The 26,901-nt window shown below is 46.0% G+C and overlaps 1 protein-coding gene across 2 annotated transcripts; it reads left to right on the top strand.

The window, feature by feature from the left end:
* The first annotated feature begins 4,810 nt into the window (after positions 1–4,810).
* LOC115194410 (N-acetylaspartate synthetase) lies at positions 4,811–25,641 on the top strand. Of its 2 annotated transcripts, none has more exons than XM_029754086.1 (3): positions 4,811–5,261; positions 6,606–6,770; positions 24,403–25,641. In XM_029754086.1, exons 1-3 carry the CDS (start codon positions 4,946–4,948, stop codon positions 24,768–24,770), a joined length of 849 nt encoding a protein of 282 aa, XP_029609946.1. In that variant the 5' UTR covers positions 4,811–4,945; the 3' UTR covers positions 24,771–25,641. The 2 variants fall into 2 exon arrangements, with proteins under 2 accessions (XP_029609946.1, XP_029609947.1); XM_029754087.1 differs by lacking the exon at positions 4,811–5,261 and adding an exon at positions 5,315–5,897 and having other exon boundaries at positions 6,574–6,770.
* The last annotated feature ends 1,260 nt before the right edge of the window (positions 25,642–26,901 follow it).

Raw genomic sequence — 26,901 nt, 5'->3', positions numbered from 1 at the left:
GAACATACATGTGTTTGATACCATTCCATTCACCCCATTCCAGCCATGACTATGAGATATCCTATCCTCACCAGTCTCCTGTGAATTGTGAGTGCAAAGAGCCTCTCTGCAAAGAGGTTCAGGCCTTTATGGCACACCTATTCTCCTTCAATCGCTACGTTGTTCACAAATAACCGACTAAAACAAGCTTATATTTTGGGTTATGATGATGTATGACAGTTGAACTAACCCCATGAAGCATTTATAAGTTATATTTTTCAAGAATCAATGGGTATACAGTATATCATCTTATATTAAAAGTCAAAAAATGAATGTGCCAACAGCAGATTGCCCCTTTAATCACTACATTAACACTCCAGCCCCTGCTCTCTACTCTACAACTCTGGACCATTTTAGCAGGAGAATGATCCTCCTCCCAACTGTTGTCCTCTGGAGCGGGAAACAATGTCTAGGAACAAAAATGTCTATCAAGGACAGGCGATGAGAGGAATTCAGAACAGTCTTTACTCTCTCCACGCGCACGCACGCACACACACACACACACACACACAACGTCTGAAACGATGCCACAGCTAGTGTTAAAACAAATTCCAACAGGACTTGGTTAGCGGTGACACCGGGAGGGACAATGACAGCCAATCACCACTGCCCTGTGTTTCTGTCCTAGATCTCCCATGCAGGCTGAATATTCCTGAATAGGCCAGTCTGCCATCTGGGCACCTAAGACCCATAGAGATGGTGTGGCCAGCTCTATTTTTACCCACCATGCCCTGCAAATGGAGCCAAAATGGCCGCTCAGTGGACATACCTCCAGCAAGTAAGTAGGAGGCTGCAGTGCTGCTGCCTACCAGGGCTGCCACCATTAATAAAAGATATGCATGGTAATGCATTAAATATGCATATATATTTTTGCAGGGCTTCTATGAATTACTCATTAGAGGCAGATCTATGAATAAAGCCCTGGCCAACCCTGATGAAATATTCACTGGATGAAGATACACAAGGGTGGAGGGTGGAGAGAGAGAGAGAGAAATAGAGATATAAGGTGTGAGAAAATCACATGCTTTGGATTCTGAAAGAAGATGAGAATAAGTTATTCAGGGTAGTTAGGGGTTGTGGAGATAAAATCAGCATGGTGGGTCCCACTTAAAGGCACAGTCTGCAATATGGACCGCTGTTCTCCAGCCCCATCTCTCAGCTTTATAGTGAAAGAAGTGGCGGGCGGGCTGCCATTTGTCTGGAAGTAGGGGTTGAGGATTGTGCCTTTACAGGCTGCCTCAGAGGTGTGAGGAGAGCAGCAGTACACTGCACAAACGTTTATAGTGCTCTCTCTCTCTCCCCTCTATCTCTCTCTACCTCTCTATCTCTCTTTTTCTCTCCCCTCACAATTTCTCTCTCTCTATATCTCTCTCTCCCCGTGTTTCTCTCTCGCTCTCTCTCTCGCTCTCTCTTTCACTCACCTCTCTTTCTGTCTCTCCATGCTCTCTATCGCTCACTCCATCTATCTCTATCTCTCTTTCCCTCCCTCCCTCTCTCTCTCTATATATATATATATCCCTCCCTCCCTCATTATATCTCTCCCCCTCTATATACAGTATATCTCTATATCTTGCTCTCTCTCTCTTTCTCGCTCTTCCCAGGGTTCTGTGTGTTTGCATGCAGTCTGTGGGTATCTGCTGACACCTGGTAAACACAGGGATGAATCCCAAATCGTATCCTATTTCTTATATAGAAGTAGTGCACTATGTAAGGAATAGGGTGCAATTTGAAACACAGCCCCAGCCGGCCCCAGCACTGAATCTCATTCTAAAGAGCTGGGTCTTCGCTTTTCAAGTATACCTCCACCCTCTCTCTCTTTCTCTCTCTCGCTCTCTATCTCTCCTCCTCTCTCATTTGCTTCTGTCTTTCTTGGGTCAGAGGTCAGAGCAGTGTTTTCTCCTCCTCCCCTCTTGCACCATCTCTCCGTCTCTCCTTCACTCTACCAGTCTTATCTTAACCTTATCTTTCCCCTCACTATGTCCCTCTCGCCCCCTTTCAGCCCTTCTGTCCCCGTCTCCCCTGTTCTTTATCAAGCTATATCTCTCACTCCCTCTCATCCCTTTTAGAGCCTGTACACACACACACACACACACACACACACACACAGTCCTCAGAGCGGTGGGTGTTTCTGGCAGGCAGAATGGTTCACAGGGGGACAGGGGAAGTGGGCACTGATGGCAGGCAGGAAGGGCGGGGGCACTGGGTTGTAAGTGTGTGTGTGTAACAGTGTGTATGCTACAGGCTCTGACTGGGTCAGACTGGGACGAGAGGGAGTGTGTGTCAGACGGGGAGGGTACAGTGTGGTAACAGAACAGTGGAAACCGGGGAAACCGGGGACAAGGACCAGAACTATCCTGCAACCAGCCTGGTTATAAATAGACAGTGTGTAGCCTAAAACTAGGAAACATTGGCACTGCACACACACACACATCCCACACTCTCTCGCTCTCTTCACACACACACACACATACACACGCCCCACACTCTCTCGCTCACTTCACACACACACACATACACATGCCCCACACTCTCTCGCTCACTTCACACACACATACACACGCCCCACACTCTCTCGCTCACTTCACACACACATACACACGCCCCACACTCTCTCGCTCACTTCACACACACATACACACGCCCCACACTCTCTCGCTCACTTCACACACACACCCTGGAAGTATGAATACAAATGCAGAGCAACACGCCTCTTCAAATGCTTTTACACCCCCCCCCCACACACACACACAAGGTCAGGTTGAAGATAATCAGAGCAAGTGGGCTACAGCCAGTCGTTCTGTCCCAGTAAAGACCTCCATCTCTTTAACTAGTTATTAAGAGTCATGGTGCTCAGGAGCAGACTTTCTTATTGGTTCCCTAACCCTTGTGTGTTTGCCTTACATAACTCCAATCCTCCTTCATTCTATTTCTATGGTTTGCTGAGGGGTAAAGTGTTGTCCACTGCAGCCTCTATAAAATCCCACTGACTGTGACCGAGGTCCCCTTGAATCTCCCTCTGCTATTGTATATCACCTGAAATATAACAACACATGTATGGTTATATGTATAGGACCCTAATAAACCACCGTTCAGGGAAAAACGTAACGCATGTAGTCTGTCGATTCCATGCAGTCGATGCTGGTGTAAGATCAATCCGCGCATGCTCAGGACACCTTCTGATCCGTCTGCCGGCAGAGGGAGCTTCGGTTCAGTCCACCCGCATGTGCTGCTGCTGTCTTGCTGTGTGAAATGAGTGCGTCTTGCGCGCGAGAAACCTGCGATGTCTAGGCTATTACAACCTATAGTCTACTGCAAGGGCTACTCTGCCCCGTGCGCATGTTTTGAGGTCTGCGGCTCGACGCGTCGACGACCATACACATTTGGGAATGTTTAGGTGTTTGGACAGACCTATAGACTGCATGGGATTGATGTGTTCCTGGGGAATGGAGTGGGGTGGGTGTGTTATCAACAGTAGGGCGGGAGAGGTGCTGATGATTCCAGTCTAAACCAATGATTTATATATATATACACACTAGTCTAGTTCTGTTCAGTGCGATAGGCTAGTAACATCTTATACCTAACTCATTTAGAGCTATACAAATGCATTTTCTTCGTTAGGTTAATAATGCTAGCCTAAAAAAATCATGAAAACGTCAGAAAATTAAGATAATGCTTTAAATTTTAGGCTGCGAGCTATGGAACGAAGCCAAATCAAATGTGTAATGTATTGGTAGAGCGTTTGGCCTATGAAGGCATCCGCTAAGTGAAACTTTCTCCACTGCGATTATAATATTGCTTACAGGCGTAATAAACCATAGGCATAATCGAGGACAGAAGAGACGTCACGTCACGGAATTGAATTGGGTGTAGTAGTAGCGGGACCATTGTAACGGCATTGGTTTATTATAGGCGGTGTCGCCCCTTCAGTGTCAACAAAACATCACCACATAAATGTGTATTGATATGATTGATATATCCAGTGAGGCATATGGCCACGTTTAAATAGAACACTGCATTAATGTGAACAGTCAATTGTAGCCTGTGTGAATAAATGAATGACATGGAATTTAAATTACCTCATACTATAGCCTACACAGCCAGTCCTACGACTTAGGCTAAGGAATGTTCAATGGTGATACACCGAAACGCCGTCGTACGGAAAGTGTCGGGGGAAGGACGAGTGAGGCGAGAATAAAACCGGGGTGGAATCACTGCAGTGCAGCAGAACTGTCAGTCATGAGACCGGAGATCGAAAGAGGCACAACGCCGGGAGGAGCGAAGCGCCGCGCCGCAGCCACCTAACCAGCCATAGGCTGCACAGTCCCACCATCACCAAGTGTCCTTTATATTTTGACGCATGAAATCTCATGCGTCCTCCTATGAACGCGTCTTATCCATTCTGGCAAGTGTAATTTCAGTCATCACTGAAGAGAGGGGTCTGGCGCAGCTCCCGCAGCAGGTAAACCGGTGCAGGCCGGGTTGTTTGGGGTGAGCTTCAAAGGGCCCCATTAGTCTACATGTTCCGAAATACCCTTACGCAAGTCCACCCTCCCTGTCCCCCTCAAACACACATGTGTGGAATTTCGCCGGCACACCAGGAGCAATGTTGATGTTTAAAAAAATAATTAAACCGGGTGCCTCACTCTTGTCTCTATCCGCCTATCAGAATCGAATAGAGAAGCGCCTGAGCCAATGCACGCGCTGTGCGGGCCAGCCCCTGAATCTGAATGCATCCGCTAGGGCGCATTATAAATAGGCTAAGTGCTGGCCGGCAACCCTTGGTCGTGCAGAAACGCTCAGGGTTGCAACAGAAACACCCGCCGTCTTTTTTCTTTGCATATTTATAAACGCATCGTATCCCATTTCTATTCTTACCAAGGTTCGAGTTATTTTTGAGGCCAGTTGCATGCATTGTTCGTCTCCAAAAATGGTTTGCGAGACAAAAATTGTTGCGGATGAACACGATGCCATACAAGGGACAAAAAAAGATTCTATTATCCTTTCCTCCTCGCAAATGTGGACTTCTTCCACACCGGCACCGAATCCTCTCGAGGAAAATGATGTGAGGAAAGATACGGTTTTGATCCGCGAGTTTGAGCGCACGGACCATGTGGAAGTGCGCCGCATCTTTTATGAGGGGATAATGGAGAGGATACCCAACACTGCATTCAGAGGCATATTACAGCAAAGTCAAACCCAATTCGTATATGCTCTTCTGACGCGTAAGTGACACGATTCCCCCTATACTGACGATTTACTGGAGTGAAATTCGTTTAAAGCTGCCATTACTCATTGAAAAACGCTTTTCATTTTACCCATGTATGCTATGTATTTGAAAATGATTGTTGTAAAATACATTCTTAATGAATAACCCAACCCTACTAACACATGAAAACCAATCAATGCAAAATGTTTTTATTTTTAATTGTGAGTTGAATTGCAGTTGAAGGAAAACTATAATCTGTCGGAGCATCAATGTGTGTTAATGGATAATTCGATACCCTCTTTTCCTCGATTCCGGCATGTAGCTCATGTGCCTTACAGCACCGCATCAAACCGCAACACAAAGGCATGGCTAAAACGCATGGTGCATGTAGTATGTAGTCGGTGCCCTGTTGGATGTGCGTGTAGGGCGCTACGATGCCGATTGCCGGTTGGGTTGGACGCATGAATGAATAGAACTTGAGGATTGGCCCACAGTGTGCGCGTGCGTGCACCAATCGCACCCCCTCTCACCAGTTCCCATCATACACACATTTTACTGTACGTGCACACAACGGGCAGCACGACCAGCCGCGTGCGCATGCTGGCATTGTTTATAATTCGAGTGCAGATGTTCCTTTCAAAATGTTCATCACGTACGTATGTACACCTCATTCCTTTATCTGTACCGTGGTAAGTACCATACAGATTAAACAGTAAAAACCAACAAAACATACTATACTTCACTGTCGAAATGTTGTCTGAAAATTGGTGTGGGCTATCATGTGGATATGACGCTATTATTTGGAACCATGCCGCTACAAAGTAAGGGCACACTGTTGACAGTAAGCACGCCACATCGTGGTGCAATGGAGTAAAATAGTGTTGCATCATGCCAGGCTAGACGAAAACATAATAACATGCAATGCTGCTGCACAGCCTGTCTGTGGTGGGTTCCACTCTGGCGCCACCGTGCTGCCTAATCAGAGAAATAGGCTACTCCAAAAAGCACCGACTGCAGTAAATGGACCAGAGTCTGAGATGATATTAAATGGACCAGAGTCTGAGATGATATTAAAAGGCTATTTATTGGATGTGTAGGATATCTAGGCTATGTGTATAAACTTAAATTTGCACCCAGTAAAATAAATACATATTCAACATAGGATGTCATGTGATGTTTTTTTCAATGACTTACTCCGTATTACATGTGTGATATTAGGGACTGGTCTTATTTTGAAGCAGCCACATATAGTTCTTTTTGGAATGTCACTGTTTGGTTATGTGTGTGACTTCCGCCAAAATCCAACATTTGATTCTTTTTTCTGACAGGTATCGTTTATTTTTCTTCCTTATCTCCATAGTGATGTGCTTTGTTGTGACCAAATCCCTCGCGCTGACCTGCTGCGCGCCGTTCCTTCTCATGGGCGCGCGTTACTTCTACAGCCACAAAGTCATCCACAGCTATCTGGCCTGCGCGCTCCACACTGACATGGCGGACATCGAGGAGTATTACATGAAACCTACAGGTAAGAGGGGATAGGGGGCAATTGGACACAACACACAAACTATATACTGAATAGAATGTGACAATGAAATAGGCCTAATCTGTTGTCTTTGTCAGTATATAAAATGTTCATCCGCAGACCCATGGGCCCTGGCCAAAAGTAGTGCACTATGTAGGGAATTGGGTGCCATTTGGGACGCATGTTATGCTGTTATGCGTTCAAAAACCGAGGCAGTCTGCCTGCTTATTAAGTATGCAGGGCGACTCGCTCCACTTTGTTACTGAGGGAGGGTTCAGGGCAAGCCACACTACTGGGCCTATTGATTGCAAGGAGGAAACTGCTGATAGACTTTCTGCAGCAGTCAGCCAAGCCTCTCTGCCGGCCAAGCCTCGTTGGAGTCATTTCCTCAACTACATCAGTCCCTAATTAGGACAATCCATAAATCTCCTCTGATCCAAAACACGTCGATTCTAAGAATTGAGCTATGACACACTTCCTCCTTGTTCCGTTCCAAAACTTTAGGCTATAATCAAATCACTTTCTCTCTCTGTCTCTCTCACATGCTGACACACACACACACCGCACACACACACACTTTTAGCCACCTCTACCCTACATCTCGGGGTCAATTGTCAGTTATTTGTGAATCTCCTAAAAGGCAGGTGTTTGATAAGCCTCTCATTGATTTTCCCCCTCTTGCTGACATTGTGTTCGCTAGGCTCCGTTATCCAGTGCACACACACACACACACACACACACACACACACACACACACACACACACACACACACACACACACACACACACACACACACACACACACACACACACACACACAGTCTCAACTGGCCAGGGACAGATCAACGCCCCTATCTCCTCTTCAGTATGTGTATACAGTGCCTTCAGAAAGTATTCAGACCCCTTGACTTTTCCATATTTTGTTATGTTACAGCCTTATTCTAAAATAGATTTTTTTAAAATCCTCAGCAATTTACACACAATACCCCATAATGAAAAAGCGAAAACAGGTTTTTAGAAATAAAAAAACAGAAATAACTTATTTACAGAAGTATTCAGACCCTTTGCTATGCAAATTGAGGTCAGGTGCATCCTGTTTCTATTACCTGTGGTACATTCAATTGATTGGAGATGATTTGGAAAGGCACACACCTGTCTATATAAGGTCCCATGGTTGACAGTGCATGTCAGAGCAAAAACCAAGCCATGAGGTCAAAGGAATTGTCCGTAGGGCTCAGAGACAGGATTGTGTCGAGGCACAGATCTGGGGAAGGGTACCAAAACATTTCTGCAGCATTGAAGGTCACCAAGAACACAGTGGCCTTCCTGCATTCTTAAATGGAAGAAGTTTGGAACCACCAAGACTCTTCCTGGAGGAAACCTGGCAGCATCCCTACAGTGAAGCATGGTGGTGGCAGCATCATGCCGTGGGGATGTTTTTCAGCTTCAGGATCGAGGCAAAGATGAACTGAGCAAAGTACAAAAAGATCCTTGATGAAAACCTGCTCCAGAGCGCTCAGGACCTCAGAATGGGGCGAAGGTTCACCTTCCAACAGGACAACGACCCTAAACACACAGCCAAGACAACGCAGGAGTGGCTTCGGGACAAGTCTCTGAATGTCCTTGAGTGGGCCAGCCAGAGCCCAGACTTGAACCCGATCAATACTTATTTAAATGTGACATTTCAGTTTTTCATTGTAAAAAAATGTGTAAACATTTCTAAAAACCTGTTTTTGCTTTGTCATTATGGGGTATTGTGTGTAGATTGATGAGGGGGAAAAAATAATAATACATTTTAAAATAAGGCCGTAACCTAACAATGTGGAAAAAGTCAAGGGTTCTGAATATTTTCCGAAGGCACTGTATGTGTGTTAGGGCTGGGATTTGCCAGGGTCCTCCCGATACGATATTATCGCAATACTTAGGTGCCGATACGATACGTATTGTAATTGTCAGGATTCTCATGATTCTATATGTATTGCGATTCGATACTGAGATTTTATTGCGATTCGATGATCCGAACATACTGCTCACCATTTGTCTGCTGCAGAAGGACAAGAGAGAGCCATGAGAAAACCGGTTTTGATCAGTCATGGAAATAAAAAAAGTGTTGAAAACAAATGGTCTCCCTATTTAAAAAGAAGATGGAGAACAAGCTATGAAGTAAGAATACTGTTGGTGCAGGTACAGCCAACTATCGCAAAAATAATATTGCGATATTGTCAAAACGATACAATATATCGTCAGAAATAATATCCCGATATGTAACTGTATCGATCCCCCCCATCACTATAATGTGTGTGCATGCATTTACTCGTCCCACTGTCACAAAAAGCCATCTGTTATCTCAACCCTCTGCTCAGCGTGTGTGTGTGTGTGTGTGCATGGGACATACCAGGAACAATAGAGGCATGGGGGTGGGTGTTTAACTAGGAATTCTTAACGTCAAAGAGCAGGACATTAATTCTACAAGCTTGAGTTTTCCCTGACATCCCTGTGGTACTATCAACCAATCAATAAAGGCTGTGTCATTAATCAACCAATCAATAAAGGCTGTGTCTTTAATCAACCAATCGATAAAGGCTGTGTCATTAATCAACCAATCGATAAAGGCTGTGTCATTAATCAACCAATCGATAAAGGCTGTGTCACTAATCGACCAAATGATAAAGGCTGTTTCATTAATCAACCAATCGATAAAGGCTGTGTCATTAATCGACCAATCAATAAAGGCTGTGTCATTAATCAACCAATCGATAAAGGCTGTTTCATTAATCAACAAATCAATCCATCCACTTTCACACCACTGTTCTGTAGTCTATACCAAGTAGGGTCTGGCAGTATCCAGATTTTCATACCTTCATAAAGTTCCTGTACCATAGCAGGGTATACGGTATTAATGTCAGTGCAAACAGGGGCCGCTTTTTCTTTCCCAACGTAAATGTTTGTTGGGGTCCCAAGCAATGTTCCCTCACATTTTTGGGGGCACTGAGCAAATTGTAGGTATTTTGAGCGGAAACATGAACATTGTGAGAACTTCCGGCGTGCGTTGATAGCGAATCAAACTAAAACATATTCAAAGATGACAAAAAATGTAATTACAGATTTAGACAGTAGTCAATAGGCTATTGTGGCTATCTGAGCATAATGTAGGCCTACCAACTAAACCAATGGAGCAAATCCCATAACATTTTCCCATGGAAATAGCTTTTGATTTCTATCATATAGCCTATAGTATCCTATATATGGTGTTCAATGCAGGCCTACATTGCTTGAGACTTTAAAAAAAAAGTTATAAAAATTATAGTAATTACCATACAGAGAATTAGACAATGTAGGCTACCCCTCTGCCTATTAGCTTATCTGTATATTCAAGCCTGTCTCAAAATACAACACTGCCCCCATAATTAAGACAGAAGCTTTTTACCTGACTGGCTTTTTAAAGACAACTTGAAATGTAGCCTCCACATTTTGTGATCTTGTAGGAAGCAGTAACTCCCCGTTGCTGACCTATACTTATCTAGAACAGGGCTAATAACTCGCTAACTAGAAAAGAATATCAGCAAATGTGCACATGCACAGCTCTGATCTGAACTGATCTGAAAAGCGCATTCACTCACAGGTGATTGAAAGACTTATTATGGGCTACCCCGGCCAACAGAATTATACTCTGTTACGATTTGGCTCTGCCTACAACAAAATCAGACTCAATCTTGCAAAGTTAGATTTGTTTCGGTTTGTTGCATTGAAAAGGGGCTGATGTAATGTTGTTTCGATCACAGAAAAAACGTTGATGTATATAGTGCTAACTAATGGGGGGGAACTCAGTGATGTTCAGTCTGTTGTGTCTCAGCGTGGCCTGGCATGTCTTCTGCGCGGCAGTCCTGGAGGAGGTGCGTGGCTGCGCACACACTCAGAATTCCCATAGTGGACGCTAGCTAAATGCTAACATGAGCAAGCGAACATAAACTAATTGCAATGACAGATATTCCAGCTCATAAAGTTCTACAACTATCTCAAAAGGCTACTCACAATTTTCTGCATGCACAAAACAAATATTAGACAGCAAGGCTCTTGTTCCAGGAGAGGATTGATTGGCTTGATCTTGCCGTCTAGCCAATTAGCTAGCACGTTAGCAAACCAGATACATAGTTGGAGTGCTGAGCTGGAGATCATTTATTTGTCACATCTTAGATAACTTCTAGCTAGTTATAAACAGTGGCGTAGCAAGTACCCCCGCAGCCCCCGTTGTTCTACCAGACATGGCGAAGGGGCGTGATTCGGCACAAGGCAAAACCAAGCTCCTTTACCAAGTTCCTAACTTCAACATTATGAAGCTTGGGCCCAATTCCTAATGGCACCCTATTCCCTATATAGTGCATTACTTTTGACCAGGGCTCATTGTGCTCTGGTCAAAAGTAGTACACTATGTAGGGAATAGGGTGCCATTTGGGACTCAATCAACCTTGCTCTCTACAGTGAAGGTATCTAGTCTGCTCCACACAGTACATAGGTAGATGGGCCAAGGTGACTCAACAGTTACAGCCACCTGATTCCTGGGCCCCAGGGCAGTGATAAGAGCAACCAGATGGGTTGTTGTCCTCATATCTCAGTCTGGGTCAGAGCCTGTCCCATACCGGGTCCTGCCTAGACAGAGCAGTCTACTTCCACATCCCAAATGACACACTAGTCCCTATATAGTGCACTACTTTTGACCAGAGCCCTACTGGCTACTATGTAGGGAATAGAGTGCCATTTGGGATGCTGTCTACTTGTCTGTTAGCCCCTATTCACTTCCCTGCTAATGACAGTGATCTCATTCTGTTCTGGGGGGTTAGTGGGTGCAGATACTTCACTACTATCACTCACTGTACCTGCTGCTTATTATAGCTCTGCTGAGAGAGATACGGAGACAGTGACAGAGGCAGTCAGAGAGACAGAGACAGAAGCAGTCAGAGAGACAGTGACAGAGGCAGTCAGAGAGACAGTGACAGAGGCAGTCAGAGAGACAGTGACAGAGGCAGTCAGAGAGACAGAGACCGAGGCAGTCAGAGAGACAGTGACAGAAGCAGTCAGAGAGACAGAGACCGAGGCAGTCAGAGAGACAGTGACAGAGGCAGTCAGAGAGACAGTGACAGAGGCAGTCAGAGAGACAGAGACCGAGGCAGTCAGAGAGACAGAGACCGAGGCAGTCAGAGAGACAGTGACAGAGGCAGTCAGAGAGACAGTGACAGAGGCAGTCAGAGAGACAGAGACCGAGGCAGTCAGAGAGACAGAGACCGAGGCAGTCAGAGAGACAGTGACAGAGGCAGTCAGAGAGACAGTGACAGAGGCAGTCAGAGAGACAGTGACAGAGGCAGTCAGAGAGACAGTGACAGAGGCAGTCAGAGAGACAGTGACAGAGGCAGTCAGAGAGACAGTTACAGAGGCAGTCAGAGAGACAGAGACCGAGGCAGTCAGAGAGACAGAGACCGAGGCAGTCAGAGAGACAGTGACAGAGGCAGTCAGAGAGACAGTGACAGAGGCAGTCAGAGAGACAGAGACCGAGGCAGTCAGAGAGACAGTGACAGAGGCAGTCAGAGAGACAGTGACAGAGGCAGTCAGAGAGACAGTGACAGAGGCAGTCAGAGAGACAGAGACTGAGGCAGTCAGAGAGACAGAGACCGAGGCAGTCAGAGAGACAGTGACAGAGGCAGTCAGAGAGACAGTGACAGAGGCAGTCAGAGAGACAGTGACAGAGGCAGTCTGAGAGACTGTGACAGAGGCAGTCAGAGAGACAGTGACAGAGGCAGTCAGAGAGACAGTGACAGAGGCAGTCAGAAAGACAGTGACAGTCAGAGAGACAGTGACAGAGTAAGTCAGAGAGGCAGTCAGAGAGGCAGTCAGAGAGGCAGTCAGACAGAGGCAGTCAGACAGAGTGTGTCAGACAGAGGCAGAGTGTGTCAGACAGAGGCAGAGTGTGTCAGACAGAGGCAGAGTGTGTCAGACAGAGGCAGAGTGTGTCAGAGGCAGAGTGTGTCAGACAAAGAGACAGAGAGAGAGAAAGAAGGCAAGGTAGAAAATGGAAGCATTTGATCGGGATATGGGGGAAGGTTTGCTCCACGTAGGGTCTCCCTTGGGAACTCTCTCTAGCTCGTCAGCTGAGGTAGCTCGCTATACACACAGTAGATAAACGCTCCTTCCATCCTTCCGCTCCCTCCCTTTATTGTTGAGGATGTCACAGTAGCTGTGGAGAGCTGGGTTAGACATCACCTGGAGAGAGAGAGTAAGAAAGAAAGAAAGAAAGATAGATATATAGAAAGATAAAGAAAGAGATAAAGAAAGAGAGAGAGAGAAAGAAAGAGAGAGAAAAAGTTTCATTCCAGTTCTAGTACATTCTTGATTGTCCATTCGAGAGGGGTATCAATCTAAGTAGATGTCACTGAGTTTAATCTCTACTAACTTCATAGCAAATTTCAGTAAGTGGCTTATTCATTGTACAATGACACACCCCAAAAATATGTGAACTGCAAAAGCGCTACTCAAAAAAATGGTTTTTAATCGATACTGAACAATGGACCCAACAAGAGGCAAAATGAGATGTTAAAAACATTATTGTTTCTAAAACACTTTACTCCCAGGTGACCAATCATATGATCCGATCTTGGGTAACCAATCATGTGGTCTGATCTTTATGAGTGAGTGGGTGAGACACAGAAAAAAGCACATCTTCCTCTGCCTCACAACATCTTAGACGTTAACAGAGGGTTTTGGTTAGTGATTTACAGAAGAGGAGGGGAGAGGAAGGGATTTTTTACGAAACCTCCAACCCTTTGACTGTAGCAGTGAGAGGACCTGAGTTGGGCATGTACACACACACACACACACACACACACACACACACACACACACACACACACACACACACACACACACACACACACACACACACACACACACACACACACAGTGTGAGTGATGAGCCACCCAGGGCAGTAAAACTAATGGGAAAAGGCCAGTGCTGCAGCCTCCTTTGTGATTAATGCTCCTACACTGTCTCAGGCGCTAATGGAGCTGTAATGGAGACAGAGGGCGGGGTGTGTGTGTGTGTGTAACATACCAGGGGTAGTGTGTGTAATGAATGACAGGGCACAGGTTAGTGTGTATGGCAGATATGCTGGAGCTTGTAGGTCTTCCTTAGATGGGCGGGCTTGTGTGTAGCCATGTTAACTATTCATGCTTACATAATGATTTGACATCTGTTGTGAGTAGTGTGTGAGAAGTGTGTGAGAAGTGTGCATATGAGTGTATGTGCATAGATGTGCGTGTGTAAGCATGTGTGTGTGTGCTCCTGGTCTCATCTGTTAGGGTGACATGGGGACAAAACAATGATGTGTGTGGTATAGCTGTCCGGAACATCCATATTCCCAGCATGCACTTTGTTCCCAGGAGAATGAGCAAGCCACCTGGGGGGGGAGGGTCTGTGACTTGGGGGGGGTCCCATCCTATACCCAGAGATACCCTAGTAAACTCATTCCCTGGTCTACTGCGGGGCAAACCAACACCCTGACTGTTAGATCAAGAGGAAATTTGCTTCTACCTCATCATGTGACCATGAGCAACCATGACCGACTCATGTCTGCTACACACGTGCGCGCGCGCACACACACACACACACACACACGCATAACCCTAACAAAGGGATGATCTGTATCAAGTATGAACACACACTAAAGCGGACACAAGCTGTTAATGAGCTTTTGTTTAATCTTACACACACACACACACACACACACACACACACACACACACACACACACACACACACACACACACACACACACACACACACACACACACACACACACACACACACACACACACACAGCAAGGTTGTGCACTGTCTAGACTAAATGCTTATCAACTGAATTACCCTCATAGGTTTCATCTGAATGGATAGACAATAATCTTGTTAAGCACAATGAAAAGGGTTATGGAGGGAGGGGGGGGTCATATCATAACATTACAACATATTCTCCTACCAATGCACGCCCACGGCAGGAAGCATATTCTTTTCCTATACCAGTTAGAATAAAAAAATCTGTCACATTCAAATCCTGAGTAAAAAATCTTTCCAAATGAAATAGTGTTTAAAGCTCTTGTAATAGCTCTCTCCTCCTTCCATTCCTCCTTACTGCCCTGGTAGAGTCCTCTCCACTTCCTTCAAACCCGGGCTATGATACCCTCACGCCCTACTGTCTACTCCCATCCCCATCTACCAGGGTCCTATGACCCCCTCTCTAGTTAAGCTAGCTCCTAGTTCTCCATGTCTGACTCTTAACCAGCTGATCCCTTCTTCTCAGAGCCAATGTTTCTCAAAGGAGGAGGAGGAGAATAGGGAGGAGGATAGGGAGGAGGGAGAATAGGGAGGGGAGGAGGAGAATAGGGAGGGGAGGAGGAGGAGAATAGGGAGGGGAGGAGAATAGGGAGGGAGGAGAATAGGGAGGGGAGGAGGAGGAGAATAGGGAGAATAGGGAGGGGAGGAGGAGGAGAATAGGGAGGGGAGGAGAATAGGGAGGGGAGGAGAATAGGGAGGGGAGGAGAATAGGGAGAGGAGGAGGAGAATAGGGAGAGGAGGAAAATATGGAGGGGGAGAAGGAGGAGAATAGGGAGGGGGAGAAGGAGGAGAATAGGGAGGGGGGAGAAAGAGCAGAATAGGGAGGGGAGGAGGAGGAGAATAGGGCGGTGAGGAGGAGAATAGGGAGGAGAAGGAGGAGGAGAATAGGGAGGGGAGGAGAATAGGGAGGGGAGGAGAATAGGGAGAGGAGGAGGAGAATAGGGAGAGGAGGAGAATAGGGAGGGGGGAGAAGGAGGAGAATAGGGAGGAGGGAGAAGGAGGAGAATAGGGAGGGGGGAGAAAGAGCAGAATAGGGAGGGGAGGAGGAGGAGAATAGGGCGGTGAGGAGGAGAATAGGGAGGAGGAGGAGGAGGAGAATAGGGAGGAGGAGGAGGAGAATAGGGAGGGGAGGAGGAGGAGAATAGCGAGGGGAAGAGGAGGAGAATAGCGAGGGGAGGAGAATAGGGAGGAGGAGAATAGGGAGGAGGGAGAAGGAGGAGAATAGGGAGGGGAGGAGGAGGAGGGAGAAGGAGGAGAATAGGGAGGGGAGGAGGAGGAGAATAGGGAGGAGGGAGAAGGAGGAGAATAGGGAGGAGGAGGAGAATAGGGGCGAGGAGGAGGAGGAGAATAGGGAGGGGGGAGAAGGAGGAGAATAGGGAGGGGAGGAGGAGGAGAATAGCGAGGGGAGGAGGAGGAGAATAGCGAGGGGAGGAGAATAGGGAGGAGGAAGTAGGAGGAGAATAGGGAGGAGGAGGAGAATAGGGAGGAGGAGGAGAATAGGGATGGGGAGAAGGAGGAAGTTGAGGCTCTCGCTTCAGTTTTTCCAACCCCCTGCCAGCTAGAATGCTAGACTCCACCACCTGTCTCACACAGGTGAGCCGATGGGTACTCTCTCTTCTCCTCCAACACCCCCCTCTCTGTCTTGTCTCTCTGTCTTCTCTCCTCCTTTCTCTGATCCTAGCCTATCAAATCAGATCAAATTGTATTCGTCACATGCTTTGTAAACAACATGTGTAGACTAACAGTGATATGCTTACGGGCCCTTCCCAACAAGGCAGAGGAAAAAAGAGAACATAGAAAAATAATAACATGAGGAATAAATACACAATGCGGAACGAGAATGTGGCTAAATGCACAGGAGACCAGTCCGAGTCAATGTGCAGAGGTACAAGGTCGTTGAGGTAGATATGTACATATAGGTAGGGATAAAGTGACTAGGCAACAGGACAGATAATAAACAGTAGCAGCAACGTACTGTATGTGACGAGTCAAAAGAGTTAGTGCAAAAAAGGGTCAATGCAAATAGTTAAATAGTTAACCAATAGCTAACCTGACTAATTATTTTGCGATCTTATGGCTTAGGAGTAGAAGCTGTTCAGGGTCCTGTTGGTTCCAGACTTGCTGCATCAGTACCGCTTGCTGTGCGATAGCAGAGAGAACAGTCTATGACTTGGGTAGCTGGAGTCTTTGACCATTTTTAGGCCCTACATCTGACACTTCCTGGTTTGGAGTTCCTGGATGGCAAAGCGGGGCTGTACGCACTACCCTCTGTAGCGCCTTGCGGTCAGATGCCAAGCAGTTGCCATACCAAGCAGTGATGCAGCCAGTCAAGATGCTCTCAATGGTGCAGTTGTAAATCTTTTCAGCCTCCTGAGGGGGAAGAGGCGTTGTTAAGCCTTCTTCATGACTGTGTTGGTGTGTGGACCACGATAGTTTCTTAGTGATGTGGACACTGAGGAACTCAACCCGCTCCACTACAGCCCCGTCGATGTGGAGGGGGGGCGTGCTCGAGCCCTTCATTTCCTGTAGTCCACGATCAGCTCTTCTGTCTTGATGACGTTGGGGGTTGATGTCCTGGTACCACACTACCAGGTCACAGACATCCTCCTTATAGGCTGTCTCATCGTCGTGTCGCCAGCAAACTTAAGGATGGTGTTGGAGTCGTGCGCGGCCACACAGTCGTGGGTGAACAGGGAGTAGAGGAGGGGACTAAGCACGCACCCCTGAGGGGCCCCCGTGTTGTGGATCAGTGTGGCAGATGCCTACCCTCACCACCTGGACGTGGTGCCTCAGGAAGTCCAGGATCCAGTTGCAGAGGGAGTTCAGTCCCAGAGTCCTGAGCTTAGTGATGAGCTTGGAGGGCACAATGGTGTTGAACGCTGAGCTGTAGTCAATGAACAGCATTCTCACTTAGGTGTTCCTCTTGTCCAGGTGGGAGAGAGCAGTGTGGAGTGCAATAGAGATTGCATCATCTGTGGATCTGTTGGGGCGGTATGCGAATTGGAGTGGGTTGATGTGAGCCATGACCAGCCTTTCAAAGCATTTCATGGCTACAGATGTGGGTGCTACGTGTAGTCATGCGATAGTTATTTAGACAGGTTACCTTGGCGTTCTTGTCCACATGGTCTATGGTGGTCTGCTTGAAACGTAGGTATTACACACTGGGTAAAGAAGAGTTTGAAAATGTCAGTTGCCTCTTTCTTTCATCCTATCTGAAGTTAGTGACCCCCGTACAGAGATAATTACAGCTAAGTGGTATTTAGCTTCTCTAAATCTAACAAATTGAATCGGAATGAAGTCAAATAAACGGGATGGCGCTTCTTGAACCATGGAACCAGCAGCTTAGGAATTAATACTGTGGGATCCCTCTGAGCTTTTACCAGAGACCAAGGCTGTGTCTCAAATGGAACCCTGTGGGCCCTGGTCAAAAGTAGTGCACTATATAAGGAATAGGGTGCGATTTGGGATGCATAACATTAATCGCTAATATATACACGGGACATCTTAAAGATGCACTCCAGGATCTTAAAGCACAACAAATTGTATTCGTAACATATCATGCAAAAATATATAACGATTATGATAATAATAATTTGCAGGACGTAACATATCATACAAACTGGATGACATAGTACACAATTTAATGGCTTAGTACACAAAAAACAGGGACCACTTTTGGCTCATGAGCACCACTTTCAAAACTGCTGGCTGAAATTATACAATGGTTTGAGAGTGCATCTTTAGCAGAATCATCTTGAATATGTATAATCTATTAATATCTAATATTCTATTCACATTTGAACTATTACTAATCTATGAATAAAATGTTTGATCTGTAGTTACAGCAACACTAAAGTGGTGCGTATCTTACACACATCACATCACACACGGCCTGGGCTGGCGTGCCTGGTTGTCCCGTCCTGTCTGTTGGCACACTCTCTGTTCTGACAGATGGTGGCGAGGGCTTCAGCTTCCCCGTACCTCTTCCTTCCTACCTGTCCCTTCCTATCTCCCCCCTTTCTCTTAGTATCTCCCCTCTTACTTCCCCCCTTCCTCTTAGTACCCCCCTCCTCTCCGGCCCCTCCTACCTCCCACTTCCTCTGAGTACCCCCATCTAAATAATAATAATAATAATAATTATTATTGGTTGTCCCATCCTGTCCTAAATAGGTTTGCAAAATACCGGGAATAAGGGAATAAGCAGCAATCCTCCAAACAGGATTTCTCGAAACCAGGAAAGTTCACGGAATTCTGTAACCCTGACTGTTGGCACAGGCTCTGATCTGACAGATGGTGGGGTGGCTTCAGAGGCGTGCCCACCCCCGCCCTCCTACCCCGTCCAACCTCTCCCCTCCTACCTCCTCTCCCACCTCCTACCTCCCTTTTCCTACTTCTCCCTCCCCTACCACCTTCCTCCTACCGCCCCCTTCCTCTTAGTATCCCCCCTTCTACCGCCCCCTTCCTCTTAGTATCCCCCCTCCTACCTCCTCATTCCTCTTAATACCCCCCTTCCTACCTTCCCCTCCTTGCCCCCCTCCTACCTCCTCCTCTCCCCCCTACCTCCCCCTTCTCAGTACCTAACATCTCTACTCTCATCTCTTCTGAGATAAAGCACTAATTAGCGACAACTGAAGACCAGGTTTGGGGTCAATTCCATTTCAATTCCAGTCAATTCAGAAAGTAAACCAAAAACCAAAAGAGAATTGGAATTTCAGTAAACTTCCTGAATTGACTGGAACTGAAATGGAATTGAACCCAACCCTAAAAACACTGACATTTTACACCGTAATTTGAATCTGATCCTTCCAAAGTGGAGCAGCTATTCCAAAGCCAGCTAACATTCTCCCGCATTGTGACTACAGACAGGGAGAGTCAACACTGGAGAGCCTCCAAGTTGGACCAAGTCCTAGAATCCAAAAAGTCATTGTTTGACTCACTCTGAACTCTGCACACACAATGATGACCAAGGTCAAAGGTCAAATGGGAAAATATCCCAGCCAACTAGTCACTCTGCTTGCAGATCTAGCTTCTAATACCCTCCCCAGCTGTGGTCAGCGACCCTCTCCGGGATGCCCACATGTCATGCTGTGTCTGGACAGGCACACTTGTTACCGCGGCGACCGGCCGTAATACATCTGACAGTTGTTTTATTCAATCATTAATCCACTGAATCCCACAGGGGCCTTAAATCCCTCAGAACATCGTCCAAGCAGTGCATTAGCATAATTTCATCACTTGCTCTGTGACGTGTGTGTGTGTGTGTGTGTGTGTGTGTGTGTGTGTGAGAGAGAGTGTGTGTATGTGTCGGTGACCATCTGCAGAAAGACACACAGGTTTTTATATTCTCCAGTCAGTCAGTCATTGTCAGTCATGGAAAAGTAACAATTCTCTACCAGATGGGATTTGATACAAATACATGTGCTGTACTGGACTACAAGGACATGTCATATTACAGCTGACTAAATGCTATTTTCAGCACTGTTTACTGTTGTATCTAATATAAATAGGATATCACACATTTTGGAGGGGTTTGCAAACACACACACACACACACACACACACACACACACACACACACACACAACCACAACCACAGAAAACCTGTTCAGCATTCTCTGTACATCTCCAACATGGTACTGTATTGATCCCTAGATACTGTAGATACTGTATAGCTACAACATGGTACTGTATTGATCTCTAGATACTGTATAGCTACAACATGGTACTGTATTGATCCCTAGATACTGTAGATACTGTATAGCTACAACATGGTACTGTATTGATCCCTAGATACTGTAGATACTGTATAGCTACAACATGGTACTGTATTGATCTCTAGATACTGTAGATACTGTATAGCTACAACATGGTACTGTATTGATCCCTAGATACTGTATAGCTACAACATGGTACTGTATTGATCCCTAGATACTGTATAGCTACAACATGGTACTGTATTGATCCCTAGATACTGTATAGCTACAACATGGTACTGTATTGATCTCTAGATACTGTATAACTACAACATGGTACTGTATTGATCCCTAGATACTGTATAGCTACAACATGGTACTGTATTGATCCCTAGATACTGTATAGCTACAACATGGTACTGTATTGATCCCTAGATACTGTAGATACTGTATAGCTACAACATGGTACTGTATTGATCCCTAGATACTGTATAGCTACAACATGGTACTGTATTGATCCCTAGATACTGTAGATACTGTATAGCTACAACACAGACACAGTACTGTATTACTCTCACATTACAACACAGACAGACAGACAGACAGACAGACAGACAGACAGACAGACAGACAGACAGACAGACAGACAGGGCATTTTTGTCCTCCCAATGACACAACTCATACCTGACATGCTGACAAACATGATTCTCTGCCCAGGTAAAAACACGGGAGGCCCGGACTTGCTAAACAATACGTTATGTTGACAATACAAAGTCATGGAGCATCAAAAATGTAAATGCAGTATACAACTGCTCTTATATTATGACCAAGGCCTAGAGCTGTTTATTATCAGGTTACATGGTCTGGAAGAACTCCTTGCCCAAACTATTACGTTTTCACCAACATTTTATAGTGGATGAAGATTTCTGTTGTCGCGCGTCTCTGTGTTTGAGTGTCTGTACTTATCTGTGTGTGTGTAAGTCTGGATCTTCCTGAGTGTCTAATCGCTCAAACACTAAGTGACAGCTCAGTGTACGATTGTACTTTTTAATGATGAGCATCTCAGAGCAAATAATGCTATTAAGCAGTTAGCACCAACCTCCGTCTGCTTTCCCTTTCATTCTCTCTACCTCTCAACCTCCCCCTCTCTCTGTCTACCTCCCTCTCTCTGTCTACCTCTCTCTCTCTCTCTCTCTCTCTCTCTCTCTCTCTCTCTCTCTCTGTCTACCTCCCTCTCTCTCTGTCTGTCTACCTCTCTCTCTGTCTGTCTACCGCTGTCTCTCTCTAACTCCCTCCCTCCCTCCCTCTCTCTCTGTCTACCTCCCTCTCTGTCTACCTCCCTCTCTCTCTGTCTACCTCCCTCTCTCTCTCTACCTCCCTCTCTCTCTGTCTACCTCCCTCTCTGTCTACCTCCCTCTCTCTCTGTCTACCTCCCTCTCTCTCTCTACCTCCCTCTCTCTCTCTACCTCCCTCTCTCTCTGTCTACCTCCCTCTCTGTCTACCTCCCTCTCTCTCTGTCTACCTCCCTCTCTCTCTCTACCTCCCTCTCTCTCTGTCTACCTCCCTCTCTCTCTGTCTGTCTACCTCTCTCTCTGTCTGTCTACCGCTGTCTCTCTCTAACTCCCTCCCTCCCTCCCTCTCTCTCTGTCTACCTCCCTCTCTGTCTACCTCCCTCTCTCTCTGTCTACCTCCCTCTCTCTCTCTACCTCCCTCTCTCTCTGTCTACCTCCCTCTCTGTCTACCTCCCTCTCTCTCTGTCTACCTCCCTCTCTCTCTCTACCTCCCTCTCTCTCTGTCTACCTCCCTCTCTGTCTACCTCCCTCTCTCTCTGTCTACCTCCCTCTCTCTCTCTACCTCCCTCTCTCTCTGTCTACCTCCATCTCTCTCTAACTCCCTCCCTCTCCCTCTCTACCTCCCTCATTCTCTACCTCCCTCACTCTCTGACTCCCTCCCTTCCCCTCTCTCTCTCTCTACCTCCCTCATTCTCTCTTTCTCTCTCTGATACACTTCATTCAGTCCGTTGAAATAAATGTTTTCGCTAATGGAAACGCCAGCCACCACTATGTGACCAGTGTCTCGTGTGTAGCATCCCTCCTCCTTTTAGTAGATCCATCCAGTTAGTGGATTTTGGACATGCTTTCTTTGGCACGTCTGACCAACAGAACAGACACTCTTATGTAGTTCTACATCGTGTGTGCCAGGGCCTCACTCCAGTCAACTCCACTTTCTTTCACACATCTGCAGCTGCGTGTTTCTTCCCGGTCACTGGTTCAGCTGATAGTGGCTACTTCGAAGAAGGATTCTACTTTCTAGGACTGTGAATATGTGGTCGCTTTTCCCAGCTTGCGCTGTCTGAATGCGCTGTCTGAATGCGCTGTCTGAATGCGCTGTCTGAATGCGCTGTCTGTCAGTAGCTTTGTATAAGAGCGCCTGGATAAGAGCGCGAAAATGTAAATGAAACATTGCTATGAAAATATCTTCAAAGCAGCTATCCTATCACTTAACGGTCTTAACAGAGGGTTTCCCAAACTCAGTCCTGCCCCCCCCCCCCCCCCCCCCACACAGCTGATTCAAATAACCAACTCATCATCAAGCTTTGATTATTTGAATCAGCTGTGTAGTGCTAGTGCAAAAACCAAAACATGCACCCATGGGGGGGGGGGGGGGGGCCCAGGACCTGAGATTCCACAGGGGGTTCTACATGGAACCCTAAAGGGTTATGCATGGGACCAAAACATTTTTTTTGGAGGGGACAGCCAAAGAACCCTTTTGGAACCCTTTTTTCAAAGAGTGAACCAATCCTCATGTTCACCATTTATCTGAATGACATGGTTATGTTCATTGTCAGAAGCCATTGTATAGCAACCTGTAATTGCTCTGTAATCTGAACAAATTAACACCAGTCTGTAATTAGTGTGATATCCCGAGATACATGAGCAGCAGGGCCGGGTTAAAGTCACAATGTGCCATTTCAACAGCCCTGGCTGCCACCTTGTAGGCATAATCCATTGAAATGACTATTGATTAAACAGAAGGAAATATTGCAGATTGTGGCTTTAATGATAGGTTGTTCTGGCCATAGTTGGGGGGATGGAAGTCCACTGTCCGTTTGATTTTCTTCTTCTTCTTCAAGGTTTTATGACGTACCACATCTAATGCTGTATTGCTGCCACCAACTGGACAGGGGTGAATAAAACATTTTAAAAAAATCAATTCCATTACGGATAAGGGAAAAAAGTAATTAATCGACTCATGCTAATAAAAAAACATAACAAAAATCGTCCCACTCCTTCTGTCATTCAAAAAACGACTTGATCCACTCAGCCAGAGGCTCTGAGAAGTGTGATGTATAAATACATAAATGCATGCTGGTGTTAGCTGGCCTTAAATGAGCTCTTGGGGTTAAGAAATATAGTGTGCTTCTACATCTGCATTGCTTGCTGTTTGGGTTTGTAGGACTGGGTTTCTGTATAATCACTTTGTGACATCTGCTGATGTAAAAAGGGCTTAATAAATACATTTGATTTGTATGGGGCTTTAGGGCAAATAGTGTAGGGGGCTTTATGTCTAATAGTGTAGGGGGCTTTATGTCTAATAGTGTAGGGGGCTTTAGGGCAAATAGTGTAGGGGGCTTTAGGGCAAATAGTGTAGGGGGCTTTAGGGCAAATAGTGTAGGGGCTTTAGGGCAAATAGTGTAGGGGGCTTTATGTCTAATAGTGTAGGGGGCTTTATGTCTAATAGTGTTGGGGGCTTTAGGGCAAATAGTGTAGGGGGCTTTAGGGCAAATAGTGTTGGGGCTTTTGGGTAGCCTTCTTGTAGACTCTTCCCTTCTTATTGCTTCAGTCCTTCACTGAGTCACACTGAGCCAACCAGGGGTCAGATAAAGACAGCCATGGAAAGTCCTACTGTAGGTCCGGCTGACACTTCAGCCCCTTCACATCAGGTCAGATGGTATTTGGGGGGGTTACATGTAAAGCATATGCTGTCAGATTTGTGTTGTTGTTTGGTGTGTGTGTGAGAAAGTGTAGTGTGTGTGTGTGTCTAACTTGGCTCTCTGGTCCTCCAGGCTCATGTTTCTGGGTGGCAGTGCTGGAAGGTCAGGTGGTCGGCATCGTGGCAGCGCAGGGCCGGGAGGACGACAACACGGTGGAACTACGCCGCATGTCGGTGGACTCGCGCTTCCGCGGCAAGGGCATCGCCAAGTTGCTGGGGCGCCGCGTGCTGGAGTTCGCCATGCATAACAACTACGCCGCCGTCGTCCTGGGAACCACCGCCGTCAAGATGGCCGCCCACAAGCTGTATGAGTCGCTGGGCTTCCGGCGGACCGGCGGTACCGAGGATTACATGCTGCCCGGAATGAGCCGCTCGCCGCAAGAGAGGCTCTTCTTCCAGATCCGTTACCAGCGCTACCGTCTGCAGCTCCGCGAGGAGTGAGGGATGAGAGAGAGGGAGAGAGGGATGGAGAGAGAGAGGGAGAGAGCAACGACACCACCTCCTCGAGGCAGAGCCCCTCGCCCAACGAGCCTCGACCAAGTCCTTCTCCTCCGACAACTTTATTTATTTTGTATTATTAGAGTTACTTCTTCTTACTACTACTGTTTCTATTCATTCATCTTAAGTCACTAACTTTTTATTGGTTTTAGTTTGTTATTTATTTTTTACATTTTGAATTTAGTGCCCCCCCCCCCCCCCAGTACATTTATTAATTTTTTTTACCCTGTCCTGTTGTAAAAAAAAAATCCCTAACATATATCACCATCCCATGCCTTTACAAATGACATCATCACCTGAGTGTTCCCTTTGCTTTTGATACCATGTGATTGTTCCTCGCCGTATTCATTACCTCTACCAACCCCTCCAGCATCTACCCCCTCCTGCACAATACGTGGCGTTTCTATCTCAAACGCACCCTGTCTCCCGTTAGCCCACCTAAGCCCTCTCCATTGTCACAACAACGTGTGTGCCCACGAAGACCTAGACAAAAAGACTAAGTAGGTTGGCATTTGTCCAGCCACTTCAGCACAGCCCATAAACCAGCAGCCCTGTGGAGAGACAAGAGGAACAAATCAAATCACATTTTATTGGTTGCTTACACATATTTGACGGATGTTAACACAGGTGCAGCGAAATGCTTGTGTTTCTAGTTGCAACAGTGCAGTAATATCTAACAATACAAAACAATACACACAAATCCCCCAAAATAAAAATTAAGGATTTAAGAAATATTAGGATGAGCAATGCCAGAGTCTGGAATATATATATCTATGTATATGATGGTGTGTATAGACAGTATATGAATAGAAAAGGTGTGTACAGCAGTAGTTATATAGGATGACGAGGATACAGTATATACATATGAAGGGGGTATGTGTATAGGGCAGCAGTCTCTAAGGTGCAGGGTAGAGTACCAGCTGGTAGCCGGCTAGTAACAATGATTAAAGTTCAGGGCAGGGTACTGGTGACTATTTAACAGTCTGATGGCCTGGAGATAGAAGCTGTTCCTCAGTCTCTCCTTATCCCAGCTTTGATGCACCTGTACTGTCTCCGCCTTCTAGATGGTAGCAGGGTGAACAGGCCGTGGCTCGGGTGGCAGGACATGTACAGTGCAGTCGGGTGGCAGGAAACAAGCACACACAGGCTGCATCTCCTATTCGCTATATATTGTACTACCTTTGACCACACAGTGCAGTTTCCTATCCCTCCTCCTCCTGCTTTCTGATATCCTCCCTTCCACTATCTCCTCCTCCCTCTATCTCCTCCTCCATCTTTGGTCATGTTCTTTTCCCCTCATTCAACACAGTATCAGAATGGATTCTATAGAATGACAATGGTTCCTAATTCTATGATTCCATTCTACCTGCATGGGAACTATGGAGATTGTCTCTAATTGGTTGGGAAGACAAGAGGGTAGTTCAGGCTAAGGATACCCATGCAGGGTGAATATTTAAGTGTCAATATTGAACATATTACTAATTTAATCATGGGTTTTTCTAATGATTAAATGATTTAATCTAATTCAACTTTTAGCGTTATTGATTCATATGTGTAATTATCAATTGTTTACTAATTGGATGAAGATAAATTCTAACATTTTTAATAAGTTTGGAATTTGATTAAGGAGAAATTCAAGATTTTTATAATCACACACATTTGATGGAAGCATTGCTACATAGTAGTATGCACGTTTTACGGATACAGCTACAATTACAAAGTAATCGCAATCTAGTATATATTCAAGCCAGGTTATTGGGGAAAACTACTTGGGTAGGCCTAATACATTATTTGCAATATTTGCGGACTTAAAGTACATGTAGTTGACTTAACAAAATGCATCTGAGCACAAATTTATCCATTTGAATTTAAATACAATACTATATCCAATTTCCAGGTATATTTATATCCTTCTGTGTATGTGTTAATGTGTACACAGTTGGAATACTATACAGTATGTAGCTGACAAACCCAAAAGACAACCCCCTCTCTCCCCGTCATAACGATAACCACTCTCATCTCCATCCTCCTATCACAGACAGAACCAGCAGAGGGAGAGATACAACTTCTATGA

The sequence above is a fragment of the Salmo trutta genome, chromosome 5 (genome assembly GCF_901001165.1).
Source record: "Salmo trutta chromosome 5, fSalTru1.1, whole genome shotgun sequence".
In the NCBI taxonomy this organism is placed as follows: Eukaryota; Metazoa; Chordata; class Actinopteri; order Salmoniformes; family Salmonidae; genus Salmo; species Salmo trutta.
Note: the sequence above shows the minus strand (reverse complement) of the source record. Positions and strands in the feature narration are given on the sequence as shown.